The sequence below is a fragment of the Haliotis rubra genome, unplaced genomic scaffold (assembly GCF_003918875.1).
Source record: "Haliotis rubra isolate DU_JTF1 unplaced genomic scaffold, ASM391887v1 Scf218, whole genome shotgun sequence".
Taxonomy (NCBI): domain Eukaryota; kingdom Metazoa; phylum Mollusca; class Gastropoda; order Lepetellida; family Haliotidae; genus Haliotis; species Haliotis rubra.
In genome coordinates this window covers 434419-452334 of record NW_025766203.1, presented here as the reverse complement: position 1 = coordinate 452334, position 17916 = coordinate 434419, and the positions used below count along the sequence as shown (strand labels likewise).

The window sequence follows — 17916 nt, the reverse complement described above, 5'->3', positions numbered from 1 at the left end:
CTTGTGCCAGGATCTGAAGAATTTTATTGTATTGTTAGGGTTCAACGAAGCCACCTTTTTAACCATTGAACTGCGTCGGTGCATGTGAAGAAGGTTGGATCGAAGGATGATGGGTATCTCAAATATTTCTCCGCCCCAGATTTGTAAAACCGCACCACAGTAATATTCATACATAGTGTATTGTCATATATTATCATACTATCATATGGGCGTTTCTTCTGTTTAATCGCTTGAGTATTAATAGGTGTTTGATACAGTGATAAAGTGATCGCTGATTTCCCTGACAGGTCAGATAGATAGTGTATCACTGATAATGTAGAACTCTCAGACTTCATCAGGATCACGATGTGGTATCAGAGTCTGCTGTGTGTCGGGGCTGCTCTCTGTGTCTGTCTGAGTTGGGGGGAGCCGTCGAACGAGGTGAGTGAGTGAGTGAATGTTGCTATAAGCCTCGGAAGGAGGTAACAGATTAATTTTATGACACGACATGAAGTAGGTGAGCTTGATTAAAAGCCTCATCTAACAGTGCATCTGTTACATCAGCGTGTCTGTTTCATGTGGGAATGAAGTCCGAAGTGACGCAAGTCTCAGGCGGTGATCAAATACGCTTTCACGGTTAAAGTTCTCGCAAACCTTGCAGCATTTTCAGATCAGATGGAAAAATATCACATTATGATATTATATTAGGGATTACACGTTCTCAGTAAAGTAAGACTTTATCCGATTTTCGAACCCACAGGCATCTAATAGTCAGAACACAAAGTCAGCCGTCTAACCCACTCAGCCCCCGCTGCTTCCTCAACAATGGAAGACAGACAGCTGGTAGTCCAGATCACGTATTTTTTGTATGCCTGTGACAAGTGTAAACTGGCGAGGCTACCATTGCCATGAGCTATGAGTGAGTGAGTTCAGTTTTACCCCGCTTTTAACAATATTCTAGCTATATCACGGCGGGGGACACCAGGAAGCTATAACATGAGCTATGACACATGTGGTAAACGGATCAGTGTATTGTGCCATGAGCATCTGAATGGTTTACTTCAGCTTTTTGATAAGTAGCAGATGATGGACATGGACTTGAATGTTCACTTCCTTAAATGGGATGACAGCTGATCTAGCCGCGGCATCTCAATCGGGTGGCACATCCGTGCTCACTTTATCGACCACTTGTTTGTGTGCCAGGAAGTTTGACCTTGTATACATGTCAGTGAGTGAATTATGTTGTGCGCAGCAAGCTGAAGAATTTTAGTATAAACTTGAAAATTGATTTGACCATAAAATGAAAAAAATCCAAACCGTTACAAGAGCAATCTGAAGAATTTTAGTATAAACTAGAAAATTCGATTTGACCATAAAATGAAAAAAATCCAAACCGTTACAAGAGCAATCTGAAGAAATTTAGTATAAACTTGAAAATTGGATTTGACCATAAAATGAAAAAAATCCAAACCGTTACAAGAGCAATCTGAAGAATTTTAGTATAAACTTGAAAATTGGATTTGACCATAAAATGAAAAAAAATCCAAAACCGTTACCCAAACGTGTGTTTTGTTATATAACGCCGTTCTCAGCAATATTCCAGCTATGTAGCGGCCGTCTGTAAATAATCAATTCTTGACCAGACACGCCGTGAAACTGGAATTCTGTTATACGCGGCCCTAAACTTCACTCACTCACCCAAAATGTTACACCCAGACTACGTTACCCTCACCTACGAGCCACCTCTCTCTGTGTCTACCCAGTACCCACCCAGGGAGCTCCTCGACAAGCTAGCGTCAAAGGTGACACCGGGCGTTCATCCCTTTGATGAAGACAGCCATGGCATCCACAAGAACATCGTGTGCGACATGTGCGAGGTATACGTGACCTTCATACAGCTCTGGTTCCAGAAGGGCAAGACCGAGGATGAAATCGTGAAGCTCGCCACTGATGTCTGCATCGATATGAAGTCAGCCTCAGACAGAATCTGCAGACTCATCACTCGGGAGTACAAGGTAATGCGTTGCGCAGTGACACATGACAGGGACTTCTGTCAACACTTCGTTTTCTTTAGGACTTAGGGGCGGTGGGGTAGCCTAGTGGTTAAAGCGTTCGCTCGTCATGCCGAAGACACGGGTTCGATTCCCATATGGGTACAATGTGTGAAGCCCATTTCTGGTGTCCCTCGTCGTGATATTGCTGGAATATTGCTAAAAGCGGCGTAAAACCCAACCCACTCACTCACTCGCTTTGGGGCTCTGGATCAAACAGTTTTACAAACGTGTGTCTGAAGTGCAATACTACAAAACTGTAGAGCCGTACACGAACCAGGAAAGACGTTACTACTGTCTGACTTGGTTAAAACAAGCCATCGTATGCCAAGTACGTAGATCGGTGCTCATGATGTCAATCGCTGGGTTATGTAGCCCAGGCTCTATACTCTACAATTCACCATCATATAGCTGGAAAACTGCTGGAAACTAAACTTATACTACTACTACTACTACTACTACTACTACTACTACTACTACTACTACTGGGGCAGTGGGGTATCCCAGTGGTTAAAGCGCCCATCGTCACGCTGAGGGCCATTTTCACGCACTCAGTACTACTGCAATAGACCTCTATTACTCTCTCGTTATTCGTATAACTCCTACTCCTACAACAACAGCAACACCCCCTGCTACTACTGCCACTATATCCCTCGTCTTGATGAAGCTCGAATATTGCTAAAAGCGGCGTAAAACCATTCTCACTCACTACTACTGCAACAGCCCACTATTACGTCTTATTCGTATTACTCCTACTTCTACAACAACCACTACCACCGCTACCACTACCACTACCACTACTACTGCTGCTGCTGCTGCTGGTAGTAGTAGTAGTACTACTACTACTTCTATTGCAATTACTACTATTACTACTACCATTGCAATTACTACTACTACTACTACTATTATTGCAACTACTACTACTATTACTGCAACTACTACTACTATAATTGCAACTACTACTAAACTATTATTATTTTTGCAACTACTACTATTGCAACTACTACTACAATTGCAACTACTACTACTATTATTGCAACTACTACTATTACTACTGTTACTACTACTACTACTCCTACTATTACTACTACTACTACTACTACTACTTACTACTTCTACCACCACCATTAAGATGATACACATAAAACTCCATGCGTACCATGCATCTATTCAGGATGAGGTGTTGGGTGTGGTGGGCCAGCTTGCCCTGTCGCCGACCGAGGTGTGCGGCATCATCATGGGGTCCTCGTGCGACATCCCCTACAACCCTGACCAGTGGTGGAACGTCTCCCTGCCCTCAACACCCAAACCCCCCGTACTACCTCCACGGCCACCCGGAGTAAGTCACAGCAATCTAAGTACAGTGTGACCTTTACACCCGTCGAGTCACTTCCATAAATCGTTTATCAGATCTGTTCACAGAGAGGTTATAGTACTACTACGACTGTGATTATGATAAGATGTTAGAGATAAAGAGAGTGTTTTAAATGAAGATGATAAAATAAATGAAATTCGTACCATGCACTCTGTCTGGTTACCCTTCCTTTATGCTGTCAAACAATTCATTCCTATGTTTCGAACTCTCGATTATACTCCTAACAAGGCCCGGGTTCGATTCCCCACATGGGTACAATGTGTGAAGCTCAGTTCTTGTGTCACCCGTTGTGATGTTGCTGGAATATTCCTAAAAGCGGCGCAAAACCATACTAACTCACTCACTACTCCTGAGACACGTGTGCTATCGGGGTATTTCACCAGCCATCTTCCCCACTTGTAATGTGTTTCATCTCAAGCCATCTTCCCCAACGTTTAATGTCAAAGTGATTCTTCCTTAGCCATCTTCCCCAACGTGTAATGTCAAAGTAATTCTTCCTCAGCCATCTTCCCCAACGTGTAATGTCAAAGTAGTTCTTCCTCACCCATCTTCCCAACTTGTAATGGGTTTCCTCCTCAGCCATCTTCCCCACTTGTAATGGGTTTCCTTCTCAGCCATCTTCCCCACTTGTAATGGGTTTCCTCCTCAGCCATCTTCCCCACTTGTAATGGGTTTCCTCCTCAGCCATCTTCCCCAACGTGTAATGTCAAAGTCATTCTTCCTCAACCATCTTCCCCACTTGTAATGGGTTTCCTTCTCAGCCATCTTCCCCACTTGTAATGGGTTTCCTCCTCAGCCATCTTCCCCAACGTGTAATGTCAAAGTAATTCTTCCTCAGCCATCTTCCCCACGTGTAATGTCAAAGTAATTCTTTCCCAGCCATCTTCCCCACGTGTAAAGTCAAAGTAATGCTTCCTCAGCCATCTTCCCCACGTGTAATGTCAAAGTAATCCTTTCTCAGCCATCTTCCCCACGTGTAATGTCAAAGTAATTCTTCCTCAGCCATCTTCCCCACGTGTAATGTGAAAGCAATTCTTCCCCAGCCATCTTCCCCCAAGCTGAGGGTGCTCCACCTGACCGACATCCACATCGACCTCATGTACGAGGTGGGCTCCAACACCGACTGCGGCGAACCCGTCTGCTGCCGATCCAACGACGGCAAACCAGGTACATCCTCCAATGCCGATTACTCTTTTTTCTGTCATGCTGAGTACCACGGTCCCATTTGGATTCATACCTTTTGTCTGAAAGCGACTATCCGTCACGAGTGTGACCATTTGTCTGTTAACACACTATCCAAGGAGACCAGCTCCATGGATAGGGGGACTGCGCGGAGGGTGGATGGCCGGTTATTCTATCCCCGGCTGCGTCAGTTAAAATATGGTACTTATTGTTGCCCTGTCTGGTTTATGGCATTTAGGCGATAAGGAAGCTCTGGTCGGTTCGGAGTCAATATACTTTGTCTAAGTGCTGTAGACTGAGAACAGGCTTTAGTTCGGACAAATACAAGTGCATGCATAGACACGCACGCACGCACGCACGCATATACACGCACGAAAATACGATACTGCACAAGTGCAATAATCATCGCGTTTCATCTCATCTCAAATATCAAAGTGCACGATGAATATAATATTAAGACCAACTCCACTCTGCGTTTTCCCCTCACTCATCTGACATATCCGAGACACTGTTAAAGCAGCGCCACTCTCACTTGTTTCTTTACAGCCCCGGGGGTGTCGGGCGCCGGCAGGTGGGGTGACTACAGACTGTGTGACATCTCCATGAGCCTCGTCAACACCCTCTTCGAACATCTCGCCACCATAAAGGACCAGGTATATGTGGTCGTTATACTCGATCAGGGTATTAATGTGTGTAGCATCAGCCCTGAACATGATTACGTTTCATGTCCAAAAGGGGCTGTGGTTAGCCTAGAGGTTAAAGCGTTCGCTCGTCACGCTCATGACCTGGGTTCGATTTCCACATGGGTACAATGTGTAAAGCCCATTTCTGGTGTCCCCCGCCATGATGTTGCTGAAATATTGCCAAAAGCGGCGTAAAACCACACTCACTCACTGGTTTACACTCAATAGGGGGCAGAGAGGTAGCCTAGTCACGCTACGGTCGGTTCTATGCGCGACATACGTGCAATGTTTGCAGCCCAATATTAGTGTCGTCTGTCTTCGTATTGCTGGAATGTATAACGTAGTGTAAAGCCTAAGTCGTGCTGTTTGAAAGGTGGTATAATTGCGGTTCCTCGTCACTCGTATATTAAACTAATATTCCAGCTTTATTTCTAGAACATTGTGGTTTGGTTTTATGTTTCGTCCATTCCTTATATATGACGTTACAATTCACATCTCTCATAGTTCCACTTTGCACTCATTCCAGTTAACAGTTTGGGTGGAATATGTGTCCATTCCGGTTCCACTGCACCAATTCCAGTTCGATTTTAGGGCCTTTCTTGTTCGATTACGCTCTCATTCCAGATTCTGTCACTGTTCCAGTTCCACTGCTGTCATTTGTGATGGACTTGACTCTCATTCCAGTTTACCTATGTGACATGACAGGTTGACAATGCTATCATTCCAGTTTTATTGTATGACATCCAGTTCGACTTTGCACTCATTCCAGTTTGACTGTGTGACCGTTCTAGTTCTGCCCCGCTGTCATTCCGTTTTGACTATACCACCATTCCAGACCTAGTTTGACATGCCGTTATTCCAGTTATATTTATCACATTCCAGTTCTGCTTCGCTCTCATTCCGTTCTTGACCATTCTGAATCAAACATGGTATCATTCCAGTTTCAGTTTATGACATTCCAGTTCGACAATGCTCTCATTCCAGTTTGACTTTGTGATCTTCACTGGGGATATCCCGGCACACGATGTGTGGAACCAGACCCGCAGTCAGCAGATCGCCGCAACACAGAGACTGACGAATCTCTTCCACCAGCACCTGCCGGGTAAACAGGTATACTTCTGTGTCGGCAACCACGAGAGCGCACCTGTCGACAGGTACAGTAGCGCCTGCACCCACAGATGCGTAATACTTACTAGGCTAGTACGAATGTGTTAAAATACCTTCATATTAAGTAAACCATAATAAAGACGATAATCACAAGAAGTTCATTTCGCTCTTGACTCGGGGCGGTGGGGTAGCCTAGTGGTTAAAGCGTTCGCTCGTCACGTCGAAGACCCGGGTTTGATTCCCCACATAGGCACAATGTGTGAAGCCTTGATATTGCTGGAATATTGCTAAAAGCGGCGTAAAACTAAACTCTCTCACATTTCACTCAGCTTTGTATTTGGCCCAGTGGCAGGGAAACGGACCACTTGAATGTGTTGTGGATGCTGTATGAAAAGAATTTCATAAAGTTATTGTAGCACTGAGGAAGATGAAAGCGCACAACTGTTTTCATATCCATATCTGGGACCTGGGTGGTCCTGTCGTCTCAATATTGCAGTATTTACCTTTGAGGCGCGGGTTTGATTCTGATTGTTATCTTTGGTTTCTCCAGATCTATACCCATGCTAGTGTTTCCAAAAAGTATTGAACATCTAAGACCAGATTGACTTTGTGATTTACTTCAACCTGAAAAATCGTGATATATGTGAAACCAATTTCAAAGGCGCCTCAAAGCCAACTGACTTATTCGTCTATATCAATTCCACAATAATTATTCTTCATCAACCTGATACCCGTGAATATCCGGTTAAAATTGGTCTTCAGCAACCCAGAGGCGACTAACAGGATCGGGTGGTCAGGCTTGTTGACTTGGTTGACACATGTCATCGTATCACAATAGATCGGTGATCACTGGATTGTCTTGTTCAGAGTGGATTATTTACAGGCCGCTGACTGATAGCTGGAATATTGCCTCGTGCGACATTAACCAACCAACCAACAAACAAACAAACAAACAAACAAACAAACAATCAACCTGATACTTTCAGTTTCCCACCACCGGAAGTGACGGGCAACAACTCTATCTCCTGGTTGTACACGGTGTTGGCCGAGTCGTGGGGCATATTGGCTCCCCGTGAAAATCCAGTATAGAATTGATCTTCAGCAACTCATGCAAGGAAGATGCCAAACAGACAATACTGAAGTGAGTCTCCGTATAATGCGCCAGAGATAAAGTTGCTTCCGGAAACGGCCATAACTTTTTATAAGGTTACCTTAAATGCCAACCTTAGAGATAAGGTTAACCTCAGTGAAGGTTGCTTTGTGAAAGGAGGCCCTCCTTGACACAGGCAATCATATCCCAATTGCCTAGATCGATTGACTAGGGGTTCAGTTGACAGAATATTTGATTTACCACGTGCTTTTTAGGGGCGCCTATTTCACCGTCTCCCCCTACCCCGGTTTCCGCATCGTCTCCATCAACACCAACTACTGCAACAAAGCCAACTGGTGGCTCCTTCTCAACAGGACGGACCCGGCAGATCAGCTGCAGTGGCTTACCCACGTGCTGCAGGCGGCGGAGGACGCCAGGGAAAAGGTTGGACACCTCACATGATAACTAAACAACCCACATGCTAACTAAACAGCGCCCTGGCTCTTGGAACCACACACGTATTTTTTAACAGTTTCTTGGCCACAGTCACGATATGTCCGAAATGATGCCGATGTGACTAAAACTCTTAACTCACTCACTCACTTAACCAGATAATTGTTTTCGTGTTTGTGGATTTTTAACGGGTCACTTATAAATAAATTTTCACAGTTAATTTTAACTATGAAAAAATAGTATCAAATGATAATTACCTTAAATTTCATCAACTTTATATTTTGGCAGGCAATACATGTATTTCCAAAGTATGTGAATTGTTGGCAGGTATAAGTATTTCGTAGGTGTTATGTGAAACCAATGCATATACTGAGACACCCCTGAATCATCTTAGTGTCATCAGTCGTGAGATTCCTGTTTATAAATTAAATTAGTTTAGCAAGTGTTGCACGTTGTTTCAATATTTAACCTTCACGCAAAATAGGGTGTGACCTACAAGATACTTGACCAAAACGAATTTTGCTAAGAAACCTATTGTAATTCTGACAAAAAATGCCTTATTTTGGGGGATATGAAGAAGTTTCTTCAGTATAAAGCCCACAGGCCCATGTACATTACATAACATGCAACACATACATACAGCGTGGTGGTGGTTCGAAAACTGTACAGATGAAGGGCATACTATACACAACGAACGTAATAAAGCACCCTCTGTATTCTGGCAATGATAGGTATTCAACACATACATAAAGTTTCTCGTGGTGACCACAATGGAAAAACATGAGTTTTCCTGACTCGTATGACCCTTTTTTTGACCGACAAAATCATGTCACGGATTTTATGATGATAATTGCTCATTTTAAAAAAAACAATCAACACACAGTAATTTTCATACAAAAAAGTGTCTGCACAAGAATGGTTCTGGAATGTTTAATGTTGAATTTATTGGTAAATGTGCACATTCAAAATGTCATTTTGCGTGTCTTACACGATTCATTACCGAGTGTAATCTCCATGTGACTGTATGACGGCCAGCACTCTCCTCCTGATCCTCTGAACGGCCAGTCTTCACCGTTCCTCGTGTAAAGCAGCTTCCAACTGGGCCAGGTTCTGTACAGGAGGACCCCTTTGTTGCACACGGCGACCAACCATGTCCCAGATATGCTCCAAAGGGTTAGGGGCGGTGGGGTAGTCTAGTGGTTAAAGCGTTGGCTCGTCACGCCGAAGACCCGGGTTCGAATCCCCACATGGGTACAATGTGTGAAGCCTATTTCTGGTGTCCCCCGCCGTGATATTGCTGGAATACCAAACTCAGTCAGTCAGTCAGTCCAAAGGGTTAAGATCGGGGTTCATTCAATGGTGAGATATGTCAAGGGGTGCTTAACTAAGTTCTTTGTGTATATCGTAATAGTGAGGAACGTATAGATAAAGCTTCTTTGACATATTTTGAACACTTAATTAAGGTCAATGACATTAGTTAGCTGGTGGTTCGAAAGCTGTACAGATGAAGGGTATACTATTTAGGAATATGGATTATAGAGGTTTCAACTACATTTTAGACATGCCGGTCTCCTGTTTCAGGTGTTCATTCTAACCCACATACCCCCCGGGGAAGGACAATTGTCTGAAGCCGTGGAGCTGGAACTACTACAGAATTGTCAACAGGCGAGTGATTCACACATGCATTAATCAGATCTTAGTTCTCGCTACCACTACACATATTCTGTGGAACGCCCATTACGATATTTCATCCAACCCATCAGAGCGCTGCTTACGACACAAATAGTTAAAGTCCAAAAAACATTTTCTGATCAGGCAATCTCGAACAGGTTTACACGAGGTCTTCCGAATGACAGTTCACGGGACGAACGGCCAATTCTATTAAACACATCCACTGCTCGTCTGTCGCTTCAAGTATTATAAACATTGAAACGGAAGAGATGTTCCACAGCCCATGAGAAGGCCAGGCACACAGTCTCGGTAATTTGCTGGTTCAGTTTTCAGATTTGGAATCAAGAACCAACTCAAAATGTTTCTCAAGCTGAGTCTCAGTGACATTTTAAACCCAATGCTGTTAAACTCGATAAAGCCGCTTTCTGATTGGCTCATGTCAATTCCTGTCTGTCTTTGCATTGGTGGGCAAAAGACGAAAGGTCGTGATGTGAGGTCCTCAGACCTTTGTGAAGCGGTAGCGAGGAAATAGATCTGATTTTCATAACATCGGTCTGAATTCGGAGGGCAAACATGCCTCAATACCCAATGAGCACTAAGAACTAAACGAAGGTTGCTAGATGACAATGTAACTGGAATATTGCTGAGTGCGACGCAAAACTAAACTCACTCACTTACTCACTCACTTCTATGGACACAGTGACGCATTTAGTGACCGTTTATGTCCATACAGGTACGAGAGCACCATAATGGCTCAGTTCTATGGACACACCCACAAGGACCAGTTTGAAGTGTTCTATGATGACGTCAACTTCACTCGACCAACCAACATCGGCTACGTCATGGGGGGCATCACCACTCGCGGTGACATGAACCCTAGTTACAGGATTTATACTATGGACGGAAACTACAGCTCCAGCTCCTGGGTGAGATTCACGTCAATGATGACATAATTAATACAATGATCAATAGCCGCTACAACTATTTTTGAGGGTCTAGACATATCAAAATTATTGCTCAGTAGCTCGTACAACTATTCTTAAGGGACTAGACGAATTAACATTAAGGATATGTTGTATTTAGATTTATGTAGGCAATGTAACGATAACAAATTTAATATAAATCAAAACGTGTGAAGATAGATCATCAGCCCAATGTATATTCCCTTCAGATTTTAACGACTTTTCTAAGCATATCTATATCAAAACACGTCCGGTATTTGCTAACTAAACAGTTTTAACACATATCTTAACATTGCACTTGTTTCACCTTAAAACAATCGGCAAACTCTTTGGCTAACATGAAGTCTCTGAAATGAAATATATTTTTAAATTATAAACAAATATAATGAAAAGGGGCCAAGGGACTTCTAGACTTGCCAAATATTATAGACTTGCATTGGCTATATTAGATATAATTGTTTAATTGTCTGTATCACAGACGCAGTGATCTCTGTAACTTGGTAGTACCGAAGCCACTATACATTAAAAGTTTCTTTTGTACACGTTGTCTCTGTATGATTGCAAAATTGCTGGTCTGACGTAAAATTATAATTGACTCACTAACTCCATAGCTGCAATGACTAGAGACAACCAAAACACAGCTGATCCGGACGACAGTTTACTGGTCACTCGTCACAATGTCAGGGTTACACCCGGCCGGGTATACCGCACGACTAATAATTATTAATGATCTGGACAACAAGTTTAAACTGTATCATATTTCCAACTTTGAATTGACATTTCAAACAATACCCATAACCAAACTACAACAAAACAATGTTATCCTTTATAACAGAAGTACATGCTTTGAAGCATTATAAATTCAAATAAAGGTTCACTTTCTCTTGAAAATTAACTTAAACAGTCGCTTCATCCAACTTTCACTGTTACTGCTGGTCAGAAAACCAGCTGACTTTTGTCAGTGACAAAAAAGAAAGACATAACGCTATTTGCATTTGATCTAGACTTGAATGTGTTTCTCATATTTTGTAAAATATACTGAGTCAAAAAAGAAACTTCACAAAATCTAATTTGAAAAAGAATGAATAATTTTTCTCTGATGATACATCTATGTATCCGAAATGGGATCCCTATCTTTCGACTCTAGAAAAACGTTAGCAAAACCCACTCAAACCCATCCAGTCGTCGTGCAAATGACGTTTTTGCAATCAGGTTTTGCACGTGCAGTCGATCACGTGATCTTCGCGTCGAAGTTTTCTTCATATGCACGTGTTTGCATTGGCCTCAAGAATTGAAAAAAACACTTTTAAACCACAGTTCTAACGGTACTTGAAATGCCACGATTGTCAAATGTGCAATGTGAACGTGCCGTTGGCATGTTGCAAGCGGGAAGATCAGTTAGTGACGTCGCAAGAGCAATGGGATGCAGCCGTCGAACTGTGTATGACTTGCAAGGTCGTCTACAACAAACTGGCACCACTTCTGATCGCCCAAGGTCGGGTCGTCCACGTGTGACGTCACGAGCAGAAGACCGTCAAATCATCCTACGTCACCTCCGTGACAGAATTCTGCCAGCTACACGAACCAGGGCTGAGATGTTTAGAGGTCGACTGTCCTCACAGACCATTCGAAATTTGTTGCCGGCTGCCAATCTCCATTCTCGACGTCCATATCGTGGGCCAATATTGACGCCGTTTCATCAACGTCAATGTCTGTTGTGGGCCCAACGTCACCTCCGATGGACCCAGAGAGACTGGAATCGAGTCGTCTTTACCGATGAATCCAGGTTTACCCTCAGATTCGCGGACGGCAGGCATAGAGTCTGGGGACGACGTCGTGAACGGTATGCTCAATGTTGTGTACAGGAAGTCGACAGATTCGGGGGCGGAAGTTGCATGGTGTGGGATGCTTTCTGTGGGAACAACCGTTCCCGACTTCTGGTCATCCGTGGAAACCTCACAGCTGCTGCTTACCGCGACCAGGTGCTCACCCATGAACTCGTTCCTTTCATGGCGGCTCATGGCCCAGGTCTACAGTTCCAGCATGATAATGCTCGGCCGCATACCGCGATGTTGACACGAAATTTCCTTCAAAACGCTGGAATCAACGTCATGGACTGGCCATCGAGGTCCCCTGACCTTAATCCAATAGAGCACGTTTGGGATGCACTTGGGAGAAGGCTTCGTGGTCTTAGGAACCAACCTCAGAATTTGCAGGAACTTGGCGCTGCCTTGCAAGAGCAATGGCGCGGAATCCCCAACCACGTGTTCACAAGCATCAGGCAGTCGATGAGGAGACGGTGTTTGGCAGTGGTGAATGCGCGGTGCGGCCATACACGATATTGAACTGAGAAATTTCGCATTTTTCTTCTATTGACTTGACATTCTGTATACCCATATTTTGGAACGGCGCTGTAGTCTAATGGAACTGATTATGGCACTGTCAGTGTATCGAGTACATCACACAGATCTCAGCAATGAAATAATAACAATTTAACCATCTTACCATCTCTTGTTCTTTTATAGTGCCCTGAAGAAAGAATGTGAAGTTTCTTTTTTGACTCAGTATAATAGATAAAAGTTTTAACATCCTGTGTCCATTATACGTGCCAAAACGCTATGTATGTGAGTTCGAATCCCGATTATGTAGACCATCTTGTGTTAGCCAACACTCTTGGCCTCCCTTGGCACACCTTCAGGTGCCTTATGCCAACGTCTTCCTCGTTTGAAACGCGTTACTTATGTGTTACGCTTTGTTTCCGACAAAAAAAGTAAATGCATTTTAAAGGCCTAAGGAAACATGAATAATCTAGTATACCGTCAATCGACAAAGTAACAAATAACTAAATAAATGTAAGTGTGTGGGTTTAGTTTTACGCCGCTTTTAGCAATATTGCAGCAACATCACGGCGGGGGACACCAGAAATGGTCTTCATACATTGTATCCATACGGGGAATCGAACCCGGGTTCTCGTTGTGATGAGCGAACGCTTAACCACTAGGCTACCCCACCGCTACCCCTAAAATTGTGACTGTAATTTGTTGATACGTCTTTTATCTTGTTTTCAACAAAGGCTGTGCTGGACTTTGAGACTTACTATACTGACATTGCAACCGCCAACAAAGGCCAGGCCGCGCCAGTGTGGCAGCTCGAGTACACAGCTAAGGTGAGCTAAAAATTTGTCCCCGTTCTCCAGACAATTGTGGGATTTCTAACAATGGATTTTAAAATGGTTGTGATGCAATAGCGCATATCGATGCTCATGGTGTTGATCAGTGGATTGTCTGGTCCAGACTCGATTATTTAAATATATTCTCTTTAACAAAATAGGGGAACTTGGACTTTCAATTTGGATATGAAGTAAAAGCGTTAAAAAACTTTTCAATGACAGACACCTTATGAACGCACCACCTTTTCTCTTTATCACACTTTAATCTCTTTAAACACAACGAATGGGATGCACGTGCACAACGCAGTAGCCCCATACACGTGCATGGGGTGTCATTCTTTATTTTTACGGTCTTCAAGAAGTACATAAACCACTGCAGGTGTAATTCTTTAATTCTTGAAGAACACAGTTGTGTGTTGTGTTTCCAGCAGATTTCACGTCATACACCAATCATCTTTCAAGAGGGATTAACGTACAAACAATTATGGTCATAAGGAAGTGCAAGTGGTGATGCACTCTCAAAACATTCATTATTATCATATCAACATTGATTGACTCCGATATATCTTTCAATTGTTATCAATCGTAAATTAAAATGAAGTTCCCCAACTCTTTGTTAAATTACATACATGTACATAGATGGCAGTTCCCCAACTTTTTTAATCAACAACTAAACAAACAAATATCGTCTCAGTAAATAGATGGAATATTTTTACCGGTTCAGACATGAAAACGATACGCGGTAATCGAAAACCGGTATTTTGACCAAACAAACAACACTATCTCGGATATTTCCGTTTTGAAGTTCTTTTCCCTGTTTCAAACTTTTTAGGTTAATCAGTCATTGTGATTTTGTTACACTTTGCTATAATCTGATTATAAATAGTCTTTGTTAACAAAATTCCAATATATTGCAGAAGGTCGCGTCAGCTAACCTAAGTTTAGAGCGACCTATGACCGTCAATCAAACGCGAGAAGGTCAGCAAACCTTTGGCGATTTCCAACCAATGACAGACAACGACTACTTGTTAGAGTTCGGCGGGACTTACAGAACGGTTTTTGGATTTTCTCTTCCCTGGTCGCTGACACTGATCTATCTACAAACAAAATCCGCATAAAACACGGATATTTGACCTGCAGTATATACGCTTAGGGGTTTCTAATGACATGGTTACTATTTGCTTATATTTTCGCAAGATGACATCCTTGAATATTGACACAAAGCTATTTTCAGCGACTGTTTACTCATTGCGTGTATCACTCGGAAGCGATCGTGCGGAAAATAGTATTTGGAATCGTTCGAGTTTTTTAGGTAATTGTTCAAACGGTATGTGCGAATGTTAACTTTTGCGGTATTGTAAGCTGTGTTCTGATTGGTCATTCCAAAATGTTAGCTGACGCGACCTTCTACTAGGTTTTGTTAGACTCAGTAGCAGTGTAACGAATAATAATGAGCCTAAGTTTACTTAGACTCACCAAAATCTACTACATCTAGTCCTCCATCTCCTTCAGAGCGAGTACAACATGACCGGACTGTACCCCCGAGACTGGAGCGACCTCATCTACAGGATGAAGGATGACGACACGGTGTTCCAGCAGTTTTACAAGTAAGGACTTCGTTTTCGTTTCGTCTGAAATTACAGCAGTGAACATTCATTCCAGTCATATGTATGTTCACATGAGCTGAAACACAGTGTTCGTGGTACAATGAGTGAGTTTAGTTTTACCCCGCTTTTAGCAGTATTCCTGCAATATCACGGCGGAGGACACTGGAAATGGGCTTTACACATTGTACCCATGTGAAGAATCGAACCCAGGTCGTCGGCGTGACGAGCGAACGCTTTGATCACTAGGCTACCCGACCGCCCTGTAAGCAGTGTTTGTCATTAACCCTGGAAAGCTGCAGGCCCTAAGGACACAAAACCATAAAAAGTTGTGGGTTCGGATCAGAATGTGTAGGCCCTATATTTTAATTTGGAAATAATACTTTCAGTTATTGGTGATGAAAACACTGTCGGCCATAGTGATAGCGAGCCCAGAAGATCAAACTTGATTCGAATCCTGACATTAGTAAAATAATTTAAGATATTCCACTTTTATGTAGCTTTAATAAATATATGACTACATTTAAGAAACAGGATGAACCGAAGATAGAAGTAATGCTTTGGTTTCAGGTTCATTGGCGGATCCAGAGGGGGGGGGGGGGGAGGGTTGAAAATGACTTGAGACCACACTGAAGATTTTTTTTGCGTTGGCGGAGCCAATAGGGGGTTCAATGTCTTGTCTTGCGTGTGAAACATGCCCTGGAGAATGGAAATTAATAATCTGTTTGTGTTTTAGACTGTTTTACAAACTACGAGACAACGGACCCTGTACTGACGACTGCAAAACCAAGATGCTTTGCGAGCTGAAAACGGGGAGGTCACATGATCCAGCGCTCTGCAGTGACCTTTGACACCGGTTGTCGATACTAATGCCAGCAATGGTCGACGAGATTTTCTATGTGGTGTTTGTTGTTATACAATATTCCCGAGACCTTTTCGTGTAAACTGAAGTTTCGTGTAAACTGAATTGAATAAACAATGAAAATAATGTTTGGAGCGTCCAACAGATTAATGGATTTCGGACTCTTCTGTTCCATAGTAAAATTAAAAGCGCATCACTGCATAATTTCAGTTCAGAGTGAGTGAGTGAGTATGGTACGTTTACACCGCTTTTAGCAATATTCGAGCAATATCACGGCGGGGGACACCAGAAATGGGCTTCACACATTGTGCCCATGTGAGGAATCGAACCTGGGTCGTCAGCGTGACGAGCGAACGCTTTAACCACTAGGCCACCCCACCGCCCCTTCAGTTCAGAGGAGAGCGGAAGGTCGCGGGTTCGATCCCCGACCGCATCAAACCAAAAGACGTTAAAATATGGTACTTGTTGGTCCCTGCCTGGCGCTCGGCATTAATGGGTACAACAAGGACTGGTCGCCTCGGAGTCAGTATACTGTGTCTTAGTGGGGTATTCATGCTTCACTGCGGGATGGTATCTCAGTGAGCTAGCGCTATAAAACCAGCTTAAGTCTGGGTTAGTACAAGCACGTGCATACACATACGCATGCACGTCGTCATATGAGCGAAATATTCTCAAGCACGACGTTAAACCCAATTTCACCTCACCTTCAGTTCAGAGGAGAGGATAGAGTGTCTAGTCGGGGAGTAGGTCAACGGTTCGGTTTCCCCACCGGGTCCAAATGATGTTGATAGATACCCTGGCGCTAAGGGAAATCCAGGACTGTCCGGATCTGAACCATGTCTACTCTAACTGTACTATAACACACGTGTTGTTGAGACTATTTGTTTGTATCCCATTGCCAATGCTTACTAATGGTGTTTTGGGCCTTTCTTCACTGAGTGAGTGGGTTTAGCTTTACGCCGAACTATTCCACCTATATGGAGGCGGTCTGTAAATAATCGTATCTGGACCAGACAATCCAGTGATCAACAGCATGAGCATCGATCTACGCAACTGGGATACGAATACATGTGTCAACCAAATCAGCGAGGCTGACATTCCGATCCCTCTTACGACAAGCATGGGTTGCTGAAGACCAAATCTAACCCGGATCTTCACATGTCCATTCTTCAGTATATTCAACACCCACTACAGATTACTCCGTAACGTATCCTATGTACTAATGTTTTACAGCAGTCTATGTTTTTCGAAAGGAGCGACTAAGTGGATCAGGTGGTCAGGCTCGGTCACTTAGTTGTCATAATATCAATCACGTGTTTGTTTGATCCAGATTAGATTAATAATATAATAATACATGTGAATTTCTAATGCGCTTTTCCATGTACAAGGCACATGCTCAAAGCGCTAACACACAATCTGATTATTATTACCCCGATAACACAAGGTGCCTGTGTGGCGCTGGAAGGTTAATAGTCACATGACTTATCCCATCGGGTACCCATTTTCTGCTGGGACAATTTTGAGCAAACTCACGTGCCCATGGTGATACCGCATGTATCGCATGTGCTTTATTAACAGTTTATGATTGTAGCAATGCATTTGTCTTATCCAAATACTTCTATTATATTGCTGTCTGCGGCATAAAACAACAAACATCATGTACAATGTCAGTGCAGAAAAATACGTGATCGACATGTGACCTGAGATTAAAAGTGTACGATACACTGT

At 43.1% G+C, this 17916-nt stretch overlaps 1 protein-coding gene across 1 annotated transcript; it reads left to right on the top strand.

The window, feature by feature from the left end:
- The first annotated feature begins 291 nt into the window (after positions 1-291).
- Positions 292-16314, top strand: LOC124277090 (sphingomyelin phosphodiesterase-like). The gene is given in 16 exon segments (XM_046712743.1): positions 292-420; positions 1743-1994; positions 3205-3369; positions 4449-4572; positions 5134-5240; positions 6255-6424; positions 7364-7449; positions 7493-7518; positions 7743-7763; positions 7765-7911; positions 9502-9537; positions 9539-9585; positions 10325-10517; positions 13627-13719; positions 15235-15329; positions 16063-16314. Coding segments are annotated over 16 exon segments (1752 nt in total). The 5' UTR covers positions 292-345; the 3' UTR covers positions 16178-16314.
- The last annotated feature ends 1602 nt before the right edge of the window (positions 16315-17916 follow it).